Source organism: Ovis aries, chromosome 3 (assembly GCF_016772045.2).
Source record: "Ovis aries strain OAR_USU_Benz2616 breed Rambouillet chromosome 3, ARS-UI_Ramb_v3.0, whole genome shotgun sequence".
NCBI lineage: Eukaryota > Metazoa > Chordata > Mammalia > Artiodactyla > Bovidae > Ovis > Ovis aries.
In genome coordinates this window covers 194,276,463-194,302,073 of record NC_056056.1, presented here as the reverse complement: position 1 = coordinate 194,302,073, position 25,611 = coordinate 194,276,463, and the positions used below count along the sequence as shown (strand labels likewise).

Genomic DNA, 25,611 nt, shown 5'->3' with positions numbered 1-25,611 from the left:
AAATTACTTCTGGGTATGAGTTATACATACCTGCTCGGCCACTCTCTTGGTAATAATTTTCCATAGATTTACTCATTGAATGATGAATAACAAACCTCACATCGGGCTTATCAATTCCCATACCAAATGCAACTGTTGCCACAACTACCTAAAATGTATTAACATTGTATATATTAATTAAGCTAAAATATATTTAAAGGTGAATTAGGTTTTGATTAAAGATCTATTAGTTAACCTGAATTTCATTCGCTGACCATCTTCTATGAACCTTGGTCTTATCTTCTGGTTCCATATTGGCATGGTATGAACCTGCAGGAATCCCCAGTTTCTGTAAACTAATTGTAACTTGCTCAGAGTCTTTCTGAGAAAAGCAATATATGATTCCTGTAGTAAAGATGTCAAATGGTTAGATATATATATATAGCACATTCCTGGAAATTTTTTAACTCACACACTCAAGATACTGGTAATTACAATGCATGGGGAAAAAAAGAATTATGAAAAATTCCAAGGCCCTGAACACATACTGAGTTTCCAGTATAACTCAAGATTTGATCAGCAACTTGCTCTAGAGCAGTAACGAGCCTGAAGCCACCAGTTTAGGTTTCCATTATCTTAGTTCTCTCTGCAACTTTATCTTCCACTACACGGTATTTCTCAAACTGATGCTTCATCCTCTACAAGATGTAAACAAGTGTGCTGTGAAAAAAGAGTTCCATGTGCAAATGAGTTTGGGAAGCACTGCACTGAACAAAATTAAACAGGTGTCTCTCTCTTTTGCAAGGCTGGTTAGAGCTTCAAAGGTGCTGATATACCCTGTGACTCTGTGGGAAGAATAAATAACCTGCAGACTTTCTCAAGCTTATTTGACCCTGGAACTCCTTTTACCCAGGGCACCCACTATTATCTCCTGGCAATCTACAGAATAGTTTTGAAATACAACTTTTATACCAGTTCTTTGCTTTAGTAACACCTGTCTATGCATTAATCCTGGAACATGTTATACACAATCTCAACTCCATCTACATTCATTCAGCATTTACTTTTTATATTTCTTTAATGTGTCCTTTATTATAAGAAACTATATTTTATATCCCTATAGAACATCACTGCTTAGCCTTCAATCTTATACACAGTAGATACTTACTAAATATGTGCTATTGATAACATTATGTCATTAGGTCTATTCTAATGCAATTAAGTGTAAATAAGCAAATCAGTTTCATGACCCTTACAATCTGTGTCATTAGCAAATGCCAACCCGATTTCTAAGATCACCAAGCAAATTAATTTTATCATGCTATTTTCAAGTATGCTCTGCCATGCATTAATCTTTTTTCAGTGAATTGCTGTAGTATTTGTTACTTTTGTAAAGTGCTCAGTCTTTATAGTTGGTTTGTTTCCATATTACCTGATTGCCCCTTGTATCTTCCATTAATGAGCTTTACAATGTCCTCAATAAAATCTTCAGTGTTTGAGGGCTTCTGCCGAACCTAAAAGAAGTTAACTTATTAAGAAGTAAATTAACGAGTGCCATTCATGTGGTTATTTACTTACAGCTTTCAAGCTGCCATTCTTTCTTTGCCATGGTGTTTTTTCCTGTCATTCTTTCATTCATTTCATCTGACCCTGTCACCACCCAGACTCTTCTTGATCCTTAATTTTTAATTCACCAGAGAAGAGGAGGCACAGAAGCAATGAATAACTTGTAAACATGGAGACGTTTTTTTTATTTTCTGACCCTACTTTTGTAAAAACATAAACCATGGCACAAGTAACTATTCAGTAAAAACGCAGAAAAATATTAAGTCTATCCTTAAAGGATTGCAAAGCAAAAACAGCTGTGAGGTTATTTAACTTTCAAGGTTATATACTAAATAAAATCTAAATAGGGAGTACTAGCTGGAGAAGACAATGGCACCCCACTCCAGTACTCTTGCCTGGAAAATCCCATGGATGGAGGAGCCTGGTAGGCTGCAGTCCATGGGGTCGCTAAGAGTCAGACACGACTGAGCAACTTCACCTTCACTTTTCACTTTCATGCATTGGAGAAGGAAATGGCAACCCACTCCAGTGTTCTTGCCTGGAGAATCCCAGGGATGGGGAAGCCTGGTGGGCTTCCGTCTATGTGGTCACACAGAGTCAGATACGACTGAAGTGACTTAGCAGCAGCAGCAGCAGGAGTTTTAGCAAATCTTTAAGGGTATAATAATTTTGCATTATTTCATAATTAATTTTATAGAGATGTCATTAGGGTCCTTGGTTATCTTTTTCATTTTTTTGGCTATGCCATGCATCAAACTCATGTCCCCTGAATTGGAAGCAGAGTCTTAACCACAAGACCATCAAGGAAGTCCCAGGTCCCTCAATCAATGCATACTTTCTCTCCATCCTTACACAAAAAGTGTGTATGCAAATTTAACAAGGCAGTTTTTTCTACCTAACCAAGCAAAGGATTAAACAGCATAAGATATACAAAAGAAGCATTCATGAATAAATCTGTTTATACTCACCCAATTTTTTAAAAACTTTTGAACATAACTGTGACTCATGTAAACAGACATAATGAAAAAGTAAACTTTGAAAAGACTCTGATGCTGGGAAAGATTGAGGGCAGGAGGAGAAGGGGACAACAGAGGATGAAATGGTTGGATGGCATCACTGACTCAATGGACATGAGTTTGGGTAGGCTCTGGGAGTTGGTGATGGACAGGGAGGCCTGGTGTGCTGCGATTCATGGGGTCACAAAGAGTCGGACATGACTGAGCGACTGAACTGAACTGAACTGAACTGAACTGAAACTCTGCTGAAATCCTTCATAAAATAAACTGACATAGAAATACATACCTCATAATAGAGATTTGGTCGATTAAAAGAAGCCGTGAAAGTAAAACATTTTTCGACGCACAATATTTTCTGAGCATCCTTCAAAACATGACTGGTCGCTGTTGCAGTCAGTCCAATTAGTGACGCATTAGGGAACTGCCGCTTCAAGATACCAAGAGCCTTATAATCTGGGGAAAAAAAAATACAGAGTAGCCCTCCTCCTATTCTTTCAGGAATAAAAAAGACCAATCTTTTAGGCAGATCATCACGATGACTGAGTTTATTTCCACAGCCACCTGTATCTAACCTGCCACTGCAGCCTAGCCTTTGTGACAGATGGGCTTTACTCTGCTTTTATAACTGGTTCTTCAGAAACAAGCACTCTTAGCCACAAGTGGAATGCCCTGCAAAATGTCTCCAGGAAGCTAAGCACTGGTCTACACCTGCTGGACAGCGGATTCAAGAGGTGGAGTGGAAGCAGGCACAGTGTTTGAATTATGGCAACAGATAAAAGATAAAAAGACCATCTGTCAAAACCCTTCTACCACAGACACCACCCAAGAGTGGTAAACTCAGACAAGAAAATGCTTGGTTGTTATAGAACCCACTTCACGGAAACTGCTCCAGGCTCACATTTATCCTATACATCGAAATCACTAGCTATGTTGTCCTTGAGTACACCCTCAAGTAGTTTAACTATTTGAAGAAAAGTGAAAAAGAAACGTTGTAGAAATGGCTCAATGTTAAGGTCAAAGGCTACTATAACAACAGGAAGGAGAAAGTTATCTGTTTGGAAAGTTATGAAAGCCCAGAGTCCAGAAATAAACCTACATATATATATAGTCAATAAATCTTCTACAAAGGAGTCAAGAATATATAATGGGGAAACAATAGTTTCTTCAATAAATGGTGCTGGGAACACTGGACAGACACAAGCACAAAGAACAAAACTGGACCCTCATATGACACCATACACGAAAGTAAACTCTCAGTGAACTGAAGACTCGAATGTAAGATCTGGAACCATAAAACTCCTGGACAAAAACAAATGAGATAAGCTCCTTGACATCAGTCTTGGCAATGATTTCTTGAATCTGAGGCCAACAGCAAAAACAAAATGAAAAAAACAGGTGGGGTTGCTTCTAACTAAAATGCTTCTGTCCAGCAAAGGAAGCCATAAACACAATGAAAGGCAACACAGGGAACGGGAAAAAACATCTGCGAATCACGTATCTGATAAGAGGCTAGCTAATACACAAAATTGATTAAGAACTCATGCAGCTCAACAGCAAAAAAAAAATGGATTTTCAGATTTCTCTGCATAGAACAAGTTTGAGCAATCTGTTTTAGGCTAAGACTGTAAGATTATGCTGGTGGAGCAAAGAATAAGGTTACTAAAGTATACCACAGAACTATAACACTGAGGAGTTCACTGGGTGTAGATCCTAAAGTGAGTGCTGAAGATACCTAAAACGACGACTAAAAGAGACAACTGTGAAGCAGAAGCAAATTCTTCAACAGATATGAAGGAGAATCCAGAAATCAGTAAATCTTTACGGCTAAAGATGACAGAGTACAGTATATACACATTTCAAAAGATAAAGGCAACTGGACTAATAAGCACTACCATGGTGGGTGGGGATTAGAGATTGAAGATTCTGCCTCTTGGCTCCTCTTGCATGAAGGCAAGAAAAAAATAAGTAATGATTACCTAAAAAGATCATTTTAATGGAAGCAAGGATCTGCATCATGTAAAGCTGAGTAAGAAAAGAGTCCCTAGCATCACAGAGTTTTCTAGGTAGAATATGCATGTGTGTGTGCACTCCGTCATGTCTGACTCTTTGTGACTCCATAAACTGTAGCTCACCAGGCTCCTCTGTCCATGGCATTCTCCAGGCAAGAATACTAAAGTGGGTTGCCATGCCCTCCTCCAGGGATCCACCCAACCCAGGGATCGAACCCGTGTCTCCTACATTGGCAGGTGGATTCTTTACCACTGCGCCACCTGAGAAGCCCAGAACATACATACCAGGTCTGAAATCATGTCCCCACTGACTACAGCAATGAACTTCGTCTACAGCAATTCGGGTAAATCTCCTTGCTTCATAGGCTTTTTCTAGTCTTGACATAAACATTTTGCTTTTTGCAATTTTCTCTGGAGTCACATAAATTAGCTTTAGCTTGGAGTTTTTATTTACCATTTCAGCATGAACCCATTTCACATGCTCCTATTGAAAGGAAATATAGACACAATGATAGGAGAACTAAGCCAACAGAATGCCAATACTCAGTGGTAAATGAAGATGCTCATTACTCAGAAGCAACAGCCTTGGGCGACTGCAGCAGCAGATGCTTACTTCATTAAAATTAAAATGATGTCCCAGTACTGAGCTTCATGGTAGCTGTGCAAATAGCATTTTAGATATTTATTTACATTCAGACAATTGATAGAAGAATAATCAATCTCATTTGACAAAAAAGAGAACACAACAACAAATATGAAGACACTCCCAAAAGCATTTACTCCATGAAGGCATAATTCTAAATTTTTCACAATAAATGCCAAAATGTAAGCTAAATGCAGTAAGTATGGTGATAAAGACAGGTTTTATTAATTTTAATGTTATATTTGAAATCATCTCATAGATCTGATTTCATAGAACAAAATTTATTCTTGATTAGATACTTTAATGATGTTATCAAATCTATTCATAATCTAGGTTTTACAAAGTATCTGATTCATCATATCAAGATTTTATAATTATGAATAATTAAAATGAGATTCTATATATCATGTATTATATATAATTAGAATACATCTTAAGAGGTAACAACTATTTGGTTCTTAGTGCTGTTGTTTTCCATAATATTTAGTACACTGGATGTTGTATTTTTCCTTCTAATCTAATTAAGGATCCAAAGAAGTGGTGAATGTGAGAGAAACAGAAACTCCAAATGCCTTCATCATCCCAGGAAAGCAGTTTGTTAACTCCTCGCGATATTCCTAGTTTTGTTAAGAAATGGCAAAGTGTATTAAATACTTCAATTGGTCTATATGTCCCAGAAATTTTAGAGGAGCAAACATCTGAGGTATTGCCTGAGAAAAGGATGCTTAGTCACTCAGTCGTGTCCGACTCTTTTCGATCCCTGTGGACTCTAGCCCGCCAGGATCCTCTGTCCATGGGACTTCCCAGGCAAGAATGCTAGAGCAGGTTGCCATTCCCTCCTCCAGGGGATGTTCCCAATCCCAGCAATGGAACCCCATGTCTCCTACACTGGCAGACAGATTCTTTACCACTGAGCCACCTACAATTTGAACTGCATGGGTGCACTTACATGCAGATTTCTTTCAGTAGTAAAGACTAGAGTACCACATGATCCACAACTAGCTGAATCCCTGAATGCGGAAGGCTGACTATAAGTTAAGCGCAGACTTTTGACTGTGTGGACAGTTAAGGCCCCTAACCCTCACACTGTTCAAGGGTCAACTGTACTTTCCATTATTATTACTCTCTTTTTCAATTTTAAAAAAGTGCAGTATGAGAAGGCAATGTTCTCCATAGATTCATTTTGTTGAACTAGAAAGCACTTAAAATGACACAAGAGTTTAAATAAATTAAAACTATTTGAGAAAGACTAGAAGAACCAGAACTTCTTGAAGATGGGGCTGATTTCAGGTCTGGGAAGAAACACACAAGATGAGCATGACGTATCTTAGAAAAGAAACCAAAGACTCAAAAGCCAGGAGTTAGACCTAGGGGCCAAGTTCAATAGACTCTCCCTACCCAAACACGGGACTACTTCAACATTAAAAAAAAGAAGAAGAACCATGGCTGGAAAGACATCAAACATGTTAAAAATCCATAGGCTTAAAATGATACTTGGAAAAAAAAAAAAAAAGAATTTATTGTCCACCTTTGCAGAATGCTGAAAAACCAAGTCTTTCCATAATACTTGAAATTTCATTTCCATAATGAAAACTGGTTAAAAAAAAAAAAAGGGAAAGAACTTTCAATCTTCAAAGAATAAATAAGGAAAAGGTCCTTTTTTACAGAAAAAGTCTAGCTAATTTAAGAAGTGAGAATTAGAAATCACCATCTTATAACCCCCTAATTAAATAATGCTCTAAGGTAGGCAATTATTATCAGCAGCTGTAGCCTGCCAGGCTCCTCTGTCCATGGAATTCTCCAGACAAGAATACTGGCGTGGGTTGCCATTCCCTTCTCCAGGGGATCTTCCCAAGCCAGGGATTGAACTGGGGTCTCCTGCACTGCAGGCAGATTCTTTACCATCTGAGCCATCAGGGAAGCCCCCCCAAAACAGAAAGAACTTTCAATCTGCAAAGAGTTAATAAGGAAAAAGTTCTTTTTTACAGGAAAAATCTAGCTAATTTAAGAAGTGAGAATTAGAAATCACCATCTTACAACCCCGTAATTAAGTAACGTTCTAAGGTGGGCAATTATTACCAGTGGCTACTAAAAGCCATTAAATGAAAAGCTGATCAAGAACTTGATAATTATAGAGCAGGCAGACATAAGGTGACCCCACTGATCAAACTAACATCACACAAAAAATAATAACCAGGTGTTAAATACCTCCTGAGTGATACCAGGAGTAAGTATACTCCTACAGCAAAAAAAAAAAAAAGCCCAAATTCAGTCAACTTTTAGACTAACTAAAAGTAACAAGTGGAATAACATCACAAGGATACAATCAGGAAGAGACAGAATATAGGAAACTTAAGGACCACAAAAAAAAACCCCACACACATAAGAAACCTAAACAATAATTGCACAAGAAACAAACAAGAAATAAAAGGAACCTATGGAAATATCAACCAATACAGCATAATGCATGAATCTGGACCATGATTTTAAACAGATAATAACATTTGATGAGACAGAAATCTAAGTATTTTTATTTAATGGTTTTAAAGAACTAATACTAAATTGTTAGATGTGATAATGGCATTTAGTTATATATATATATATTTTTTTATGTTAGAGATACATACTGAAGAAGTTACAACTGAAATGATATGATGTCTGGGACTTGTCTCAAATAAATAAACCAAGGGTGGGCAGGGAGGGAAATTGGGGGTATACAGATGAAAAAAAAACTGGCCATATGTTGATCACTGTTAAAGCTACTTAATAGTTTTTATACTATTTTATTTCTGTATATTTTGAAATTTTTTAATAATATGTTTTTTAAAAAAGAACACCTGGGAAATGCTTTATTGTACAGATAAAGGTAAGAGAGTCCATTTCCAAACAAGAAATTCTACAAAGCTGGGTCTCTTGTTTCTAATTCATTTTTTGTATTTAATTATATCCCATAATCAGAAATTCTTCCTCACTGTTTTAGAATGGATACTATGAAACCAGTCAGCAAACTTCCAGTAAAGTGCTACATAGTAAACATTAGGTGTTGTGATCCATATCACAACTACTCAACTCTCTCATGTGTGAAAACAATCAGAGGCTACACATAAAAGAACCAGCATGGTTCTGTTGCAATAAAACTTTATTTATGGTCACTGAAATCATAATTTTCACACTTCATAAAATTTCACACTTTTAATTTTCACACTTTACCATTCTTCTTTTGATTTTATTTTTTTGCCATGCCATACAGCATGCAAGGTCTTGGTTCCCAAATCAGGGATCAAAACTGTGCCTTCTGCAGTGGAAGTATAGCATCTTAACCACTGGGACTGCCAGGAAAATTCCACTGCTGATTCTTTTTTTAACCATTTAAAACTATAGAAACTAATCTGAGCTCACACACCATACAAAATAAGCAGTGGGCTAGCCTGATCTATGAGTGGTGATTTTTGATTCCAACATAAAGTTACCAGTTTTCTCTTTTATAAGCAACTCAATTGTAGCTAAGGTTCCTACTTCACTGAAGAGTATAAATTAAAAATAAAATACAACAAAAGCCACAGGAGCATACCTTAGAACTAGAAGCATTTAACATGGTAGCTGAAATTCCCAATTGTTTCAAAACCATTAACTGGTCTTCCATAAGGGAGATCAGTGGGCAAATCACAAGGGTAAAACCTAAAAAAGAAAGAAATCCACCTTACATCTCACACCACCACGAGAGTCAGTTTCAACCATTTGCCTTCTTTACTGTAACTTGAGAAATCTGTATGTAGGTCAGGAAGCAACAGTTAGAAGTGGGCATGGAACAACAGGAGTTGTTCCCAATAGGGAGAGGAGTACATCAAGGCTGTTTATTGTTACCCTGCTTAATTAACTTATATGCAGAGTACAACATGAGAAACGCTGGGCTGGATAAAGCACAAGCTGGAATCAAGATTACAGGGGAAAATATCAGTAACCTCAGATATGCGGATGACACCATCCATACGGCAGAAAGTGAAGAACTAAAGAGCCTCTTGATGAAAGTGAAAGAGGAGAGTGAAAAAGTTGGCTTAAAACTCAACATTCAGAAAACGTAAGATCATGGCATCTGGTCCCATCACTTCATGGCAAATAGATGGGGAAACAGTGGAAACAGTGACAGACTTTATTTGGGGGCTCCAAAATCCCTGCAGATGGTGACTGCAGCCATGAAATTAAAAGACACTTGCACCTTGGAAGAAAAGCTATGACCAACCTGGACAGCATATTAAAAAGTGGAGACATTACTTTGTTAACAAAGGTCCATCTAATCAAAGCTATGGTTTTTTCAGTAGTCATGTATGGATGTTGAGAGCTGGACTATAAAGAAAGCTGAGCACCAAAGAATTGATGCTTTTGAACTGTGATGTTGGAGAAGACTCTTGAGAGTCTCTTGGACAGCAAGGAGATCCAACTAGTCCATCCTGAAGGAAGTCAGTCCTGAATATTCACTGGAAGGACTAATGCTGAAGCTGAAACTCCAATACTTTGGCCACCTGATGCGATGAACTGACTCATTGGAAAAAACCCTGATGCTGGGAAAGACTGAAGGCAGGAGGAAAAGGTGACGACAGAGGGTGAGATGGTTGGAGGGCATCACTGACTCAATGGACATGAGTTTGGGTAAACTCCGCAAGTTGGTGATGGATAGGGAGGCCTGGCGTGCTGCACTCCATGGGGTCGCAAAGAAGCGGACACAACTGAGAGACTGAACTGAACTGACTCTAACTTGTGGCCTTGCTCACCAATTCAGACTGATTTTCGAAGCAGCTTTAGCAACATACCACCTATTTCTTACCTTCATTATTACAGGAAGTAAATATGAATAAATGATAAGCCAAGACGTAAGATTATACAGAAAACTCTCACCTTATCCAGTCCTATAAAAACGTGGAGAGATATTATCATTTAGAACTTACTATCATTCTTGACAATCAGTATTGGTAACCTCAGTAAAATTACATAAATCAAGTCATATACTGTCCAGTTACATCAGAAAAAAGTTATTCCAAAGCTTTCCGAAATTTTGTTGTACAGGAGAAACTAACACAACAAAGTACAGCAATTATACTCCAATAAAAAGAAACAATGAGAAAAGTTCTATGATAAGCTACAACAGAATATTAAAAAAGGGTGTGTGTATGTGTGTGTGTATACATATAAAAGTGAATCACTTTGCTGTACAGTGGAAAACAACAACACTGTAAATCAACTATACTTCACTAAAAAAAAGGCTTTCCAGGGACTCTCCTGGTGGTCCAGTGGTTAAGACTGTGCTCCCAATGCAGGGGCCCCAGGTTCGAGCCCTGGTCAGGGCAATAGAACCCATATGCCACAACTAATGATCCTGCATGCTGCAACTAAAAAAATAAAAATAAAAATCCCACAGACTACAGCTAAGACCAGCACAGCCAAATAAATAAATAATTTTCTTTAAAAAAAAAAAAAGCTTTCCAAAGCAAACACAGCACCTTGTATCATCCAGAATGACAGTTACATGAGTATCCGTCCACTTACTGCACAAGATTAATTCAGTCTGAGCAGAAATCAGTTAAGCGTTTATTGACTGACTCAAGTTCTGGTAATAAATCCCTTTTCTGTGAGAACTGAAATTGTTCACAGCTAAGAGAGCTATTTAGATTGCTAAAATCTTGTGGTCTTAGATTTCCATAGTTTGTTCCTTAAAACAACCTGGGACAGAGAGCAGACCAGTTTCAAAAATATATTCAGATTAAGACATTATCATGGATCTCACCCTCTCAACTAGCCCTCTCTGCTGTATTCTCACTTTCTCCCTCTTTACTGGTACCTTCTCATTGTATTTAAATATGGTCAGTTCAGTTATGTCAGACTCTTTGCGACCCCATGGACTGCAGCACGCCAGGCTTCCTTGCCCACTACCAACTTCCAGAGCTTGCTCAAATTCATGTCTATTGAGTCGGTGATGCCATCCCACCATCTCATCTTCTGTCATCCCCTTCTCCTCCCACCTTCAATATTTCCCAGCATCGGGGTCTTTTCAAATGAGTCAGCTCTTCCCATCAGGTGAGCTTCAGCATCAGTCCTAATGAATATTCAGGACTGATTTCCTTCAGGATTGATTGGTTTGAACTCCTTGCAGTCTGTGGGACTCTCAAGAGTCTTCTCCAACATCACAGTTCAAAAGCATCAGCTCTTCAAATATAGAGACTTGATCAAATACAGTCAAGTCTCTCTGAAACTTAAAGAAGTAATGGACACCTGATTCAGGGCCCCTTGGCTTTTTCCCTTCATAGCAATTCTCTCCCTAGAGTGTCTCTTTCACTGGCTCCTCTTCCTCACTCCTACTCACTCCCAAACAATTGCTATTTGGTTTCCACCCATCCATTTTGCTGAAGCTGCTCTAGCCAAGGTTATAGATGAGTCCCGTGTTACTAAATCCACTGGAACTTCCATGTCTTTATTTTATTTGATCTTGTGCCAACAGTTATCACTATTAACCACTCCCTACTCGAAGTTCTCCCTTCTCTGGGCTTCTAATAACACCAGTCTCCAGACTGTCCTCCTCCACTCTGCTACTCTATCTCAGCCTTCTCTGCAGGCCCGCATTCTCTGTTTACCCCTAAACTCTTGGTGTTCTGGTGTCTGTTCTGGGCCCTCTTCTCTCACACTGCTCTGGATGATACAATTCACTACAATAGCCATCTCCACACTAAGAGCCTCAGACTCAGCAACCTCAGATCTCTCAGACCCAACCTTTCCACTCAAACTCGGAGGACAATTCTACCTGCATGTCTTGCAGGCATCATTAATTCAACAGACCCCAAATTAAATTCATCACCTTCCCTCTCTCTATTTCCAAATAAGTTCTTTCTCCAATGTACCCTATTTCAGCAAATAACTTTACCCCATCTGTCTGGGCCTGAAATCTGGACAACTGGACTATCTCTTCTCCTAGCCCTGTATCTAATGAGCACTAAATCCTACCCAACTTATCTTCTAAATATTTCTGGAATTCCTCCATCTGCTGGAAGTATCCTTCTGACAAGTTTCTCACCTGTTTAAGACCCTTCATAGCTTTCCATTCATAGAAGGAACAGTTTTTAAAATATCTTTAAAGACTCTTTCAGCAGGTCTTGCCACTCTCTCCCTGCCAGGTTACTGAATATACCAGTTTCTCACTTTACGTTGCTGCTGTTCAGTCATTACGTCGTGTCTGACTCTTTGAAGACATACCAGGAGTGCTGTCCATGGACTGCAACACACCAGGCTTCCCTGTCCCTCACTATCTCCCAAAGTTTGGCCAAGTTCCTGTCCATTGAGTCAATGATCCTATCCAACTATCTCATCCTCTGCCACTCTCTTTACCTTTTGCCTTCAATCTTTCCCAGCATCAGGGTCGTTTCCAATGAGTCGGCTGTTCACATCAGGTGGCCAGATCATATTAGCTGTTCACATCAGCTGAAACTAGAGTCTCAGCTCCAGCATCAGTCCTTCCAATGAATATTTGGGGTTGATTTCCTTTAGGATTTGATCTCCCTGCAGTCCAAGGGACTCTCAAAAGTCTTCTCCAGTACCACAATTCGAAAGCATCAATTCTTTAGCGCTCAGCCTTCTTTATGGTCCAACTCTCGCATCTGCACACGACTACGGTCAGATGAAAGACCATAGCTTTGAATATACAGATATTGGTCAGCACAGGAATGTCTTTGCTTTTTAATACACTGCCTAGGTTTTTCATAGCTTTCCTTCCAAGAAGCAAGTGTCTTCTAACTTCATGGCTGCAATCACCATCTGCAGTGTTGGAGCCCAAGAAGAGAAAATCTGTCACTGCTTCCTTTTTCCCCTTCTATTTGCCATGAAGTGATGGGACCAGATGCCATGATCTTAGTTTTTTGAATGCTGAGTTGTAAGCCAGCTTTATCACTGTCCTCTCACAAATCCTGCTCCCCTGCATGAACATTCTCCCTTCCTCCTCTGTCCTTTCTGTGCCTACTTATCCTTTAGCTTTCAGCTCAAATACTACTTCCATACACACACACACACACACACACACACACACACACACACACACACACAGTAGAATATTACTCAGCCATAAAAAAAGGAATAAAATAATGCCATTGGCAGCAACATCAGACTAAGTGAAATAAGCTAAGCCAAAGACAAATGTCAGTTATATGGAGACTTTAAAAAAAAAAGATACAAATGAACTTACTTACAAAACGGAAATAGACTCACAGACATAGAAAACAAGCTTAAGGTTACCAAAGGAGAAAGGGTAGGGGAGAGATAAATTAGGAGTTTAGGATTAAAAGATACACAGTACTATCTATAAAACAGATAACGAACAAGGACCTACTGTATAGCACAGGAAACTATACTCAATATTTTAAAATAACCTTAAGGGAAAATAATCTGAAAAAGAATATACATACATATATATGTATTACTCAATCACTTTGCTGTACACCTGAAATTAACACATTGTAAATCAACTATATTTCAATGAAAAAAATAAGATAAAATAAAAAATAGCACTTCCTCAGGACAGCCTTCCCTAAGACCCCTAGACCAGATCTTTGCACTGACTTCAGTTCAGTTCAGTTCAGTTCAGTCGCTCAATCGTGTCTGACTCTTTGCAACCCCATGAATCGCAGCACGCCAGGCCTCCCTGTCCATCACCAACTCCTGGAGTTCACTTAAACTCATGTTCATCGAGTCGGTGATGTCATCCAGCCATCTCATCCTCTGTCATCCCTTTCTCCTCCTGCCCCCAAATCCCTCCCAGCATCGGGGTCTTTTCCCATGAGTCAACTCTTCACATGAGGTGGCCAAAGTACTGGAGTTTCAGCTTTAGCATCAGTCCTTCCAATGAACACCCAGGACAGATCTCCTTTAGGATGGACTGGTTGGATCTCCTTGCAGTCCAAGGGACTCTCAAGAGTCTTCTCCAACACCACAGTTCAAAAGCATCAAATTCTTCAGCGCTCAGATTTCTCCACAGTCCAACTCTCACATCCATACATGACCACTGGAAAAGCCACAGCCTTGACTAGATGGACCTTTGTTGGCAAAGTAATGTCTTTGCTTTTGAATATGCTATCTAGGTTGGTCATAACTTTCCTTCCAAGGAGTAAGCGTCTTTTAATTTCATGGCTGCAGTCACCATCTGCAGTGATTTTGGAGCCCAAAAATATAAAGTCTGACACTGTTTCCACTGTTTCCCCATCTATTTGCCATGAAGTGATGGGACCAGATGCCATGATCTTACTTTTCTGAATGTTGAGCTTTAAGGCAACATTTTTACTCTTCTCTTTCACTTTCATTAAGAAGCTCTTTAGTTCCTCTGTACCCTTAGTGATCCTCAAACAGCACCATCAGTGTCACCTGAGAGCCTATTAGAAATGCAAGATCTGGGTCTCATAGTAAATCAGAACCTGCATGTTGATCAGATCACCAGCTGGTTGTTATGCATATTAAAGTGCGAGAAAGCACCGCCAGACACTGTGAGTCCTCTAAAAAGCAAGGACCACATACATTTGCTGACTCCAGTATCTTCAGGGTCTAAGACCACAGCTGACACTCCACAAAGACCTGGGGCTCGACTCCAAGCCTAATGATTCCTTTCCTAGGGCTTTTTCTCCTACAACATGCTTTCAAGGATGTTTCAGGAATCAGATAAAAGAATGAACTACTCTCAGCCTTTAACATAGCCTCTCTAAGTGACTTAAATATCTATTCATACATGCGCTCAGTTGTCTACAATTGTGTACAACCCCATGGACTGTAGCCCTCCAGGCTCCTCTGTCTGTGGAATTTTCCAGGCAAGAATCTGGAGTGGGTTGCCAGTTCCTTCTCCATTAAATATCTATTAGTGGAGAGACAAACAAAAAATGCACTTGATTTTGGCAAATACACGGTTAGAAATATTTTTTTAAGACTTAAAAATATATTCATAGAAATGATGTTTCTTCACCTTAGAATTAATGTTTATTAATACCCACCATCTGAACACAATGCTGGTAACTGGTAGCATAAACTCTTTCCCCCTCCTGTAGGCATAACGAGAAATACCTCCTTTCCAGACATTGTGACGTTAATAGTTTCGAGCTGAAGTGGCCTGAACTTCTGCAGTTTAAAGACATTTTGTAGAACATCTTTAACTTTACCAGACCATGCAAAATCTAGAAAGAGAAAAACAAGTTAAGTAGAACTATGTAGGAATATAAATGAGACACAAATGTGAATGGCTGCTTCTATAATAGAGAAGAATCAGATCAGTATATATAAGACTTTTAATACTGTGGATAATTTAATTTTTATAATAATAATTTTCAGATCAGTTTAACTCACAAAGCTAGGCAAAAGCAAATTTAATGATATATCATCAGAAAGAGTACATCAGAATAAAACGACAACATTTGCCAGTGAGAAATAAACTACAGAGGAGAAAGGTGCTTGGTCAGATATTTGATAAATAGTCTGAATGTCGGTCAGGGAATTCACAGTATCAGAAACCGCAAATACCATGAACCAAAGCTAACAATTATATTACTTTTTGGTGTCAATATCTTGTTTAAAAAGTGGACAACACTGGACAACAAAGCCCAGAAAGCACTGCAATTCTGTCAAGAGTTACAGTACTCTAAATTAATGATAAACAAGATGTTTAGCAAGATCCTCAATCAAGGAAGATTTGTTCACTAGGGCAGGAGAATGAACTAGACTTTGATGAGGAGTTTGAATTTTTTCTTGTTTAATTTCTTCTCATTACAACTGAGAAAATTGAGTTAAATAAACATCTTTCTCCAAGCAAATATGTTTCCAATATGTCAGAAACATATTTGGTCTGAATAATAAAGGCTTTCATTTTAAAAGGACGTGGGTAAAGGATGATCTGCCTTCTTGCTCCCTTGCCACTTAAGGAGTGGTCAGTTTCACTTCTATTGAAAAGCACTAACCCAGACACAATGATTCAACTCCAGTTCAAAGAAACGAGAGGACACAAAACTAGCAAAGAAAAAAAAAAAAAGAGAGAGCCAACCTTCTTTATTCCAAGAGGCAGGTGAAGAATCACATTCACTGCTCTCCCCAGCTTCAGAATCCTCTAAACACAGCTTTATTCTCTTCGTTAGCACGTTTTTTTTCTGAATGAGCTCCTGCTGCCTTTCCAGAAGTTCCTGGATTTGAATGTCTACTGCATGTAGCTCACTCGTTATAGAATCCAGTTCCTCACTCAGAGCTACAAGGGAAGAAAAAAGATACAATGACCAGAATTAATCACAATTGTAGGTTTCCTTATGATTGATTTTCTTGGTATTCCTCACTATCAACTGTATAAACTTAGTAGTCTAGAAGAGTGGTTAAGTGCATGTTTTGGAGCCACCCAGACAGGAGGTATATCTTAGGTCTTCCTCTCACTGGCTAAGCGATCTCAGGCTAAGTACCTTATACTTAACTGAGCCTCAAAATCCCTATCTGTGAAGTGGGGTAATACCTAGCTTTCACATATTGCTATAAAAAATTAAATGAGACAGAATTTTGAAAGTTCTTAACACAGTACCTGGTACACAGTTAAACATTTAATAAATAACAATTATTAATTTTACCACGGTGTGCTTCCCTGGTGGCTCGGCAGTAAAGAATCTACCTGCCAATGCAAGAGACGTGGGTTCAATCCCTGGGTTGGGCAGATCCCCTGGAAAAAGAAACAGCAAACCACTCTAGTGTTCTTGCCTGGATAGAGGAGCCGGTGGGCTACAGTCCATGCGGTCACAAAAGGGTCAGACATGACGAGCGACTAAACAATAACAAAAATCATGTTGGAGGCCAGTCGTCCAACAATCTTCAGTAAATCACTTCAGTAAAATGACTAGACTTTAATGCAAGAGGAAGTTATCTAAAAGTAATCCCCTAACTACTTAGCTATCATTTTACAAAAACATTTGTATTTGGGTTCCTACTGTGACATGGTAAGGAGCTGGTGATTATAAACAAGATGACGTATCAGTAAAAAGAGAAATCAAGTGTGCTACTAAAATTGGCATTACAAGGGCAGCATAATAATTTATGAAGAAGCCTTAACATATGATACTAAACAATCCAAGTATTAAAGTCAAAATGAGGTTTCCTTTTACATCAGTGGAAGCTAGAAAATTTTAGACATCCTTGCTGCTTTCTAAAACACCTGCCTGCTTTAATCAAGTGTCCAGTTTTAATGTCTTCCCATGAGATAAAATCGTATGGTTATGATTTAAAATAGGATGCTCTACTGTTTTTGTATTGTATCAACTGCTTGTGTGATCCAGGTTTAGGGCTGGCCACCAGTGACATCTGTCTGAGATTTGGAAGGTGGAAATGAAAGAGCAGCCAGGCTTACAGTCGACATAAGGTCAGGCGCTGCTGCAGCTCACCTTGTGGCTGATGTGCTGCTCACCTTGGCCGACAGGGGGCAAAAGTCAGTTCCTCTTGCTGTGCTCGGTCATGACTGACTGACTGTCACCCCATGGACTGCATGCTCCTCTCCATTCTCCAGGCAAGAATACTGGAGTAGGTTGTCATTCCCTTCTCCGGGGGATCTCCTCCAACCCAGGAATTGAAGCTGGGTCACCTGCACTGCAGGCAGACTCTTTACAGTCTGAGCCACCAGGGAAGCCCAACAATACACAGTAGTGAATGAAGCCAAATTTATCCGTGTGGATTCAATAAGAAGTTCTGGACTTAGTACACTAAATATAGTGGCCAGGAGTGGCTCTAATTCTTTACTTAGCCGACCCCAAAGATGAACATCAGAAAGTTTGGGATGGAATGACACAGGGGTAGGTACCAATGAAATGGAAAGGCTAGAACTTTCTGGGTATACACTAAAGGAGAGGAACTCGAGGCTTAGGGAGATGGGAATGCTGGAGTGGTTGATCATCCACTCTCCTGCGATCCCCCAGGAGGATCCAGGAGACCCTCCTTTTTCCAAGCCTGTAAGAAATGCATTCATGAGCGGAATGAACCCCTGAAGAGGTCTGGGTTGGCTGTTCTCTGTAAGCCAGGAATGACCATGGGAAGTACTGCCTTTCAACTAGAACACCTGAATCAATGAGAATGATGATTGCTAAGACACAGGGGCTAATTGTCAGCAATTCAATTCATGACCAAAGGAAAGGCAGATGTGGTTGTCAAAATGGGCAACAGAAAGTGAAAGTGTTAGTCGTTCAGTCGTTTCTAATTCTTTGTGACCCCATGGAGCCTGCCAGGCTCCTCTGTCCATGGGATTTCCCAGGCAAGAATATTGGAGTGGGTTGCTATTCACTTCTCCAAAGAATCCTCCCGATTCAGAGAGGGAATCCAGGTCTCCTGTACTGCAGGCAGATTCTTTACCATCTGAACCACCAGAGAAACCCAAAGGGCAATAAGCAGAAGTAACACTTAGAAAAGTCTTTGGCACTGGCTAGGTGATCATGAAGTCTGAAATAGAAATAGATTATGTGATCTGTACAGGCAGAGTACAAAGGCCTGATTCTGGTGAACACATGTCTGATTTGAATTACCACAAAAGAATCATAGTCCTTCAACCAGTTCCCAGAAATGAGCCAATTTATAGATCCAAAGCTCCTTATGTAAAGTAGAGGTTGGAGCCCTTTGAAAAAGGACCCTCATATACAGCTAAAACTTCATGCAGTAAATCTTGCCACTATCCTTCTCCAGAGAATCTTAATCAAGGTAATTGTGTACCGGAAAAGGGAAAATAACTTCTCAGGAGTTCCTGGACAGCAACTGTAATCTGACAATTCCTGGAGAACTATAATGCCATGGTGACCCACCAGTTAGAGTATGGACTGAACTTGAGCAAAACACATGATCAATGCCGTTCTGCTCAGGCGCATCACACAAAGGGCTAGGAGGTCTATTCTGTGGTTACCGCCCCAGCTCCAGCAGGTGTAATTAGAACATATACCCCCAGGTGGCGCTAGTGGTAAAGAACGTGCCTGCCAGTGCAGGAGACACAGAAGACTTGTGGAACCTGGCATCCCTGGGTGGTGAAGATGCCTTGGAGGAGGGCATGGAAACCCAATTCAGTACTCCTGCCTGGAGAATCCCAGGGACTAATGAGCCTGGCAGGCTACAGTCCATAGGGTCGCAAAGAGTCAGAGATGGCTGAGGCAACTTAGCATGCATGCATTCAGCAACTGGCTGGTTTCCTGACCTAAGAGTAAGGACTATTATGGTAGGAAGGACCAAGTGGAAGGCAGTATCTTCTTCTTGTCGCTTCAGTCATGTCCGACTCTGTGCGACCCCATAGACGGCAGCCCACCAGGCTCCCCAGTCCCTGGGATTCTCCAGGCAAGAACACTGGAGTGGGTTACCATTTCCTTCTCCAATGCAGGAAAGTGAAAAGTGAAAGGGAAGTCTCTCAGTCGTGTCCGACTCTTAGCGACCCCATGGACTGCAGCCCACCAGGCTCCTCTGTCCATGGGGTTTTCCAGGCAAGAGTACTGGAGTGGGGTGCCATTGCCTTCTCCGGGAAGGCAGTATAAAGAGTGCTTACTACCAAAACAGTGAATAGTGCTGTTCCTCACACAGCCAGGACTCATGGGCCTGGGAAACAGGGCTGGAAACATGGCTCCTATTATCCCCTAGTGATCCACTAGTGAAACGTTTGCTTCCCATCCCTGAAACTTTGGATTCTGCTAGTCTAGAGGTTGGCCAGTTAGAACTGCTTCTACCAGGGGGAAAAGCAATGGTTCCATTTAATTGGAAGTTGATTACCACTTGGCCAGTTTGGGTTCCTCATGGCCAGGAAACCAAAAGGCAAAGAAAGGGGTTACTAGACTGGCTGGGGAAAATGATCCTGACTATTAAAGGAAACTGGACTGCTATGACACTGCAGAGGTGAGGAGCAATGTGTCTGGAATTGGGGGATCCTCCAGGGCAGTGGTCCCCAACCTTTTTGGTACCAGCGACCGGTTTCATGGAAGACAGTTTTTCCAAGAACCAGGGTGGGGTGGAGGAGGGTATGGTTTCAGGATGATTCAAGTGTATTACATTTATTGTGCACATTATTTCTGTTATTATTACATCAGCTCCACCTCAGATCATCAGGTATTAGATCCCAGAGGTCGGGGACCCCTGCTCTAGGGTTATCTTTTGGTATTCCCACATCCCCTGCTTAGAATGTATGGAAAACCACAAAAACCCATTACAAGCAAACTGCTAAGGCAAATCCCACCAGGCAAGGCCCCATGACCAAGTGAGCTGTTTGCTGAGAACAAAGGGATCAGAAAGTTGAAAAGGCAGTTATAAAATAACAGCTATAAGCACATGATCAGGTGAGACCCAAGAACTGGAATAGCTATTAAGCGTTTCTCCTCTATTCTGACATTCCTGTAGAAGACAAGTTTGGATTTCTCTTGGTGGTGGTTAGTTAGTTGATGAATGGATGGATAGACTGACCTTCTGGCTCCCATTCCCCTAAATCCTAAAATAAAAGGTGTTAATAGTTACTAACTTTGTATCTCAGGATTTAACTTAGAAGATTATCACGGAGGATGTGATTGAGCAAGAAAAGGAATGAGCATCATCCAAAGATGAATAAAGAGAATCCCTGTCCTCTTCCGGGGAGAGGATCTGTATACATTTGCTTGGACAAGACAGAGCTATGTCAACTTGGGAAGCCAGAGCTTTAGAAGGTGGAAGTTAAGCAGTAGCTATATTTTCCATATTTAAGAAGGGCAGTGCAAGGTCAGGTCTGGTGACCTCTCCAGCATGGGACAGCAGCTGGGCCCATGATTCTAGCTGCTGCTAGATACCCTTGGGGAAACAGAGGTGCCTGCAGTTCCTCTGGATCCTGCTGGTTCTCCTCCTTGGGCTTCTCTGAACACTTAGCCAGATCATGTGCGACTCAACAGGGAAGGACGCTAGCAATTTGACAGGTGCTGCCTCACCTAAACTGGAGGCTTTGAGACAACCAGAGACTGGTCCAGGTTCTGGTGAGATTCATCTTCACAGGGAGCATTCTGTTTGGGCAATCCCCATAGCATAAGCATGTTCTCTTCCTATCTACTGGCACCACTGATGCCAGGCCCATCAACAGACACAAAGAAAGAGCCTAAACACTTCCCAAATTCCCGCCAAGAATTCCTACAGTCAATCCCTCTTATCACTCACAGTGCTTCTGCTTCTTTCACTGAATCCCACCTAACAGAGATAATGTCAACCTGTGCTACAAAGTCAATATCATTGTACCCTGGACAAAGTCCTGATTGACTCAGAATATAAGACAGTCGAGCTAGTTGTAACAAATCAGGGTCTTTTAATATTTTTGTTCAAAACTATAACCATCTCTAATGCCAGCTTGGACAACACGTGACCTGTATGATGAGAGATGAGATTGAAAAGGGAAGGATTTCAATCATTCATCATGAAGAGGGCTTATTACTATATCTCACATGGTACTGAGCAGGGATCCTGCTCCTAAGCTTACAGCTGAGACAAGGGAGGTATCATTCTTCAGAAGCAGGACAGTTTCTGACGATCTCCCATACTGAAGGCCACAGTGAAAGGGAAGTGATTTACCACCAGGGAACCACCAAATCCAACTCAACAAACTATCTGAAGGCAATTTCAGAGGCATTTCAAATACAGGTCAACAAGCGGGTAGAACAATAGAAGAGGTGAGTTATTTGAAAGGGGTGAAATATTGTAAAAGCAATGATTTAAAGTAATCATCTCTTCTTAAATAAAATTGATCTATGGCATTATTCAGTTATTTTAAAATCATATCCCAGGGACTTCCCTGGTCATCCACAACAAGTTGAGAGTCTGCCTGCCAATGCAGGGCACACAGGTTTGATCCCTGGTCTGGGAAAATCCCACACGCCTCGGGGTAACTAAGCTCATGTGCCACAACTACTGAGCCCGCGCTCCAGGGCCTGGGAGCCGCAACAAGAGAAGCCACCACAATGAGAAGCCACCACAATGAGAAGACCGCACACCACAATGAAGAGCAGCCCCTGTTGGCCACAACTGGAGAAAGCCCTTGTGCAGCAACAAAGACCCAATGCAGCCATAAATAAATAAATAAACAACTTTCAAAATATCATTTCCTACTGAGAAAGAGTAAAGTCTTACTAAATAGAATAACTCACTGATGTGATCCAAAAATAACTATTTCAACTGAGGTAAGGCTTGGTTCGGTTGAGTTCAGTTCAGTCGCTCAGTCGTGTCCGACTCTTTGTGACCCCATGGACTGCAGCACATCAGGCCTCCCTGTCCATCACCAACTCCCAGAGTTTACCCAAACTCATGTCCATTGAGTCGGTGATGCCATCCAACCATCTCATCCTCTGTCATCCCCTTCTCCTCCTGCCCTCAATCTTTCCCAGAATCAGGGTCTTTTCAAATGAGTCAGTTCTTTGCATCATGTGGCCAAAGTATTGGAGTTTCAGCTTCAGTATCAGTCCTTCCAATGAACTGATCTCCTTTAGGAAGGACTGGTTGGATCTCCTTGCAGTCCAAGGAACTCTCAAGAGTCTTCTCCAACACCACAGTTCAAAAGCATCAATTCTTTGGCACTCAGCTTTCCTTATAGTCCAACTCTTACATCCATACATGACTACTGGAAAAACCATAGCCTTGACTAGATGGACCTTTGTTGGCAAAGTAATGTCGCTGCTTTTTAATATGCTATCTAGGTTGGTCATAACTTTCCTTCTAAGGAGTAAGTGTCTTATAATTTCATGGCCGAAGTCACCATCTACAGTAAGGTTTAGTAACATCAATGAAACCCACACTTTTGTCTCTTAGTGATTAATACCTAGGTTAGCATTTAATATAACTTAAATTGTTACCATTTATTATTAAGCCTTAGGCTATTGGTATGAATCATTAAGCTGTGAGAGATGAAGACAAAATCTATGTCACTATTTTTTTCACATTTATATTTAAATAAATTGTAAAGTTTTGGGGTGTGGAGAAGAGGATTCCATACTTAAGAAAACCATTCCTAGAAAGTTTGTTAAGAACCTGGACTTGTTACTCCACTATCAGTGCTAAGGTCATATTCACTATATCCTACAAAGAACATGAAAATAACCATAGAATAGTTCCTCCCTCCTACCATCCACCTCTTAACTGAATAAACAGCAAAACTTCACTAATAAGCACAAAAGAATCTGGTCAAGTTTATTAAAACAAACAATGCGAGGAAATGCATCAAAATACCAAGAGAAGCTGCCTGGAAAAGGTAAAACAGACGTCTTTCTTTTATATTTTAAAAATATTTTAGTGTTGTATGAAAGGAGAGAAGGTTAGCACTCCCCTTGACAAGGATGGAAGAGGCTCTCGGGCCTGACAACACACATACGGTTAAGGCATTGCCAGCTACTTCATGGCATCTAACCACTGTTTTTCTTTTGGACTCTGAGAGAGAGGGAGAGGGTGGGATGATTTGGGAGAATGGCATTGAAACATGTATACTATCATGTAAGAAACGAATCGCCAGTCTATGTCCGATGCAGGATACAGGATGCTTGGGGCTGGTGCACGGGGATGACCCAGAGAGATGTTATGGGGAGGGAGGTGGGAGGGGGTTCATATTTGGGAACGCATGTACACCCGTGGTGGATTCATGTCAGTGTATGGCAAAACCAATACAGTATTGTTAAGTAAAATAAAGTAAAAATAAAAATTTAATTTTAAAAAAGTGATATAATATAGTTGAAAGAAAACATTAAAAAAATAATAAAATAAAAATATTTTAAATGATACCACTGAGGAACTTATCTTAAGGAAATAATCAAAGAAGTACACAAACCTTTTGATTCAAAGATGTTCAATGCAACTTTTTTTACTTTTGAAAAATAAAGACAGCCTAAAAGTTCAAAACCAACACTCAAAGTGTTAATTCTTTAATCCCACTATAAAACAACAAAATACAGAGCAGTATTAAAAACAGAATATTGAGAACATAAAATTTATATTACAGTATGTCTATATTCTTTATCTACCTTGTGTTTTTAAGAATCACATTACCAAATATTATGTAAAAAACGTGAAAAAATTTGTTGAAAACAATACATCTACATGGTGCTCTCGGCATCAGTGGGGAGTGATGAAAAGTTCCGGAGATGGATGAGGCACATGATGCCGTGCATGCACAGCTCTTGATCGTCTGCTTAAAAGGAGCTAAAATGGCAAGTCTAAACATATTTCACAACAATAAAAAGAAACCTGGAAAAAAATCTATAATCAGAATTATTAAGACAAATATTTTCTAAATTTATTTTTATTTATTCCTACTAAAACTTTTTTTTAAAGTAGTTTAAGACTCACAGTAAAACTGAAGGGAAGGGACAGAGAAAACACGCAGTTAGAAACAGAACGGAATGAACCACAAAATGGAATAATCTCACTAACCTGAAATGGATGCCATTCTAAAGTCGAACTGGAAAGCCAAATTTCTCCCTAAAAGTGAAAGAAAAATCAGAGCAACATTTTTTTTTAAAAAAGTACTGTTGATAATGCTCAATGATAATCTGTCATTACTGAGCACAAAAAATGTTAGAAAGTAAATTTTATACTGCAATAACCTTCCAACAATACTACATGGTTCTTCCCACTCTACTTTTTATGGAGAATTCTCTAGATTTCAGAGAAGTAACCAAAGTCACACAAATATAACAACAAGCATGACACCAAAAACATTTAACAAACACCCAGCAAATACTTAATGAAGTTGCAAAAAAAGAGCAAAGTGTAGAGGTTAAACAGCTTTACCATTACATTATTGTGTGAGTTTAGCAAACTTAAAACAATCTGTCCTGTCAGCCACTTTCCCTATCTGTACAATTGGGATGGTGGAACCTATTTTACAAATAGTAAGTTGGATAGATTCAAATATCCCAGATGAAGCAAAACCCATTAACAAACTACTCAAATTATTCATTTAACATTTTACTGAATATTTGCTCTACAGGGTTACAATTGAGGCTCAATTTTAAAAGAGGAATTGGTATTCCATGGAAGGATGAGATTTCAGATGGAGAGAACACAAAGAGTTCAGAAATGGGGAAAAACCTGGTTTGTATTAAGAAATATTTCTGAATGGTTAAAACTTAAGAGTACACACAAGCAAGTGAAAGGAGGTGAGTCTGGAGGGTAGGAACTTTATTTAGCTTATCCATAATCTCCAAGAACACCTTTTCCAACTCTGAAATGGACAACCAACATGTTCTGAAACTAAGTCAATGTTCTCTGCAGGTAGCTTCAGCATCACCCTGCCCTTACTCAAATTGCTCACCCTATGCCCTGCCTCATGTAGAATTCTGAAGCCACCACTAGGCTGGAAAAATAGGTAGGGTCTTCTGTGACTTGCTAAGAAGCTTGAAAGAGTCACAACACT

The 25,611-nt window shown here is 39.9% G+C and overlaps 1 protein-coding gene and 1 non-coding gene across 5 annotated transcripts in view; one reads left to right on the top strand and one right to left on the bottom strand.

The window, feature by feature from the left end:
- Nucleotides 1-25,611, bottom strand: part of RECQL (RecQ like helicase) — a 45,662-nt gene that overhangs the window by 17,625 nt on the left and 2,426 nt on the right. For 3 of the 4 annotated variants that reach the window (XR_006059419.2, XM_042247435.2, XM_004006798.6), the window contains exons 2-10: nucleotides 24,627-24,674; nucleotides 16,264-16,461; nucleotides 15,224-15,403; nucleotides 8,785-8,891; nucleotides 4,856-5,054; nucleotides 2,848-3,014; nucleotides 1,412-1,493; nucleotides 236-384; nucleotides 31-148 (exon numbers count right to left, since the gene is read on the bottom strand). Coding sequence is in view for 3 of the 4 variants with exons in the window: in XM_042247435.2 (XP_042103369.1) it covers nucleotides 31-148; nucleotides 236-384; nucleotides 1,412-1,493; nucleotides 2,848-3,014; nucleotides 4,856-5,054; nucleotides 8,785-8,891; nucleotides 15,224-15,403; nucleotides 16,264-16,461; nucleotides 24,627-24,642 (1,216 nt within the window). In the remaining variant the exon portion in view is untranslated. Of the gene's footprint in view, nucleotides 1-30; nucleotides 149-235; nucleotides 385-1,411; nucleotides 1,494-2,847; nucleotides 3,015-4,855; nucleotides 5,055-8,784; nucleotides 8,892-15,223; nucleotides 15,404-16,263; nucleotides 16,462-16,828; nucleotides 16,918-24,626; nucleotides 24,675-25,611 lie in introns of all 4 variants that reach the window. The other variant, XM_060413327.1, reaches the window with a different exon arrangement.
- LOC114114272 (U6atac minor spliceosomal RNA) lies at nucleotides 23,496-23,621 on the top strand. The gene has a single exon (XR_003589100.1). It is a non-coding gene; the product is annotated as a U6atac minor spliceosomal RNA (small nuclear RNA).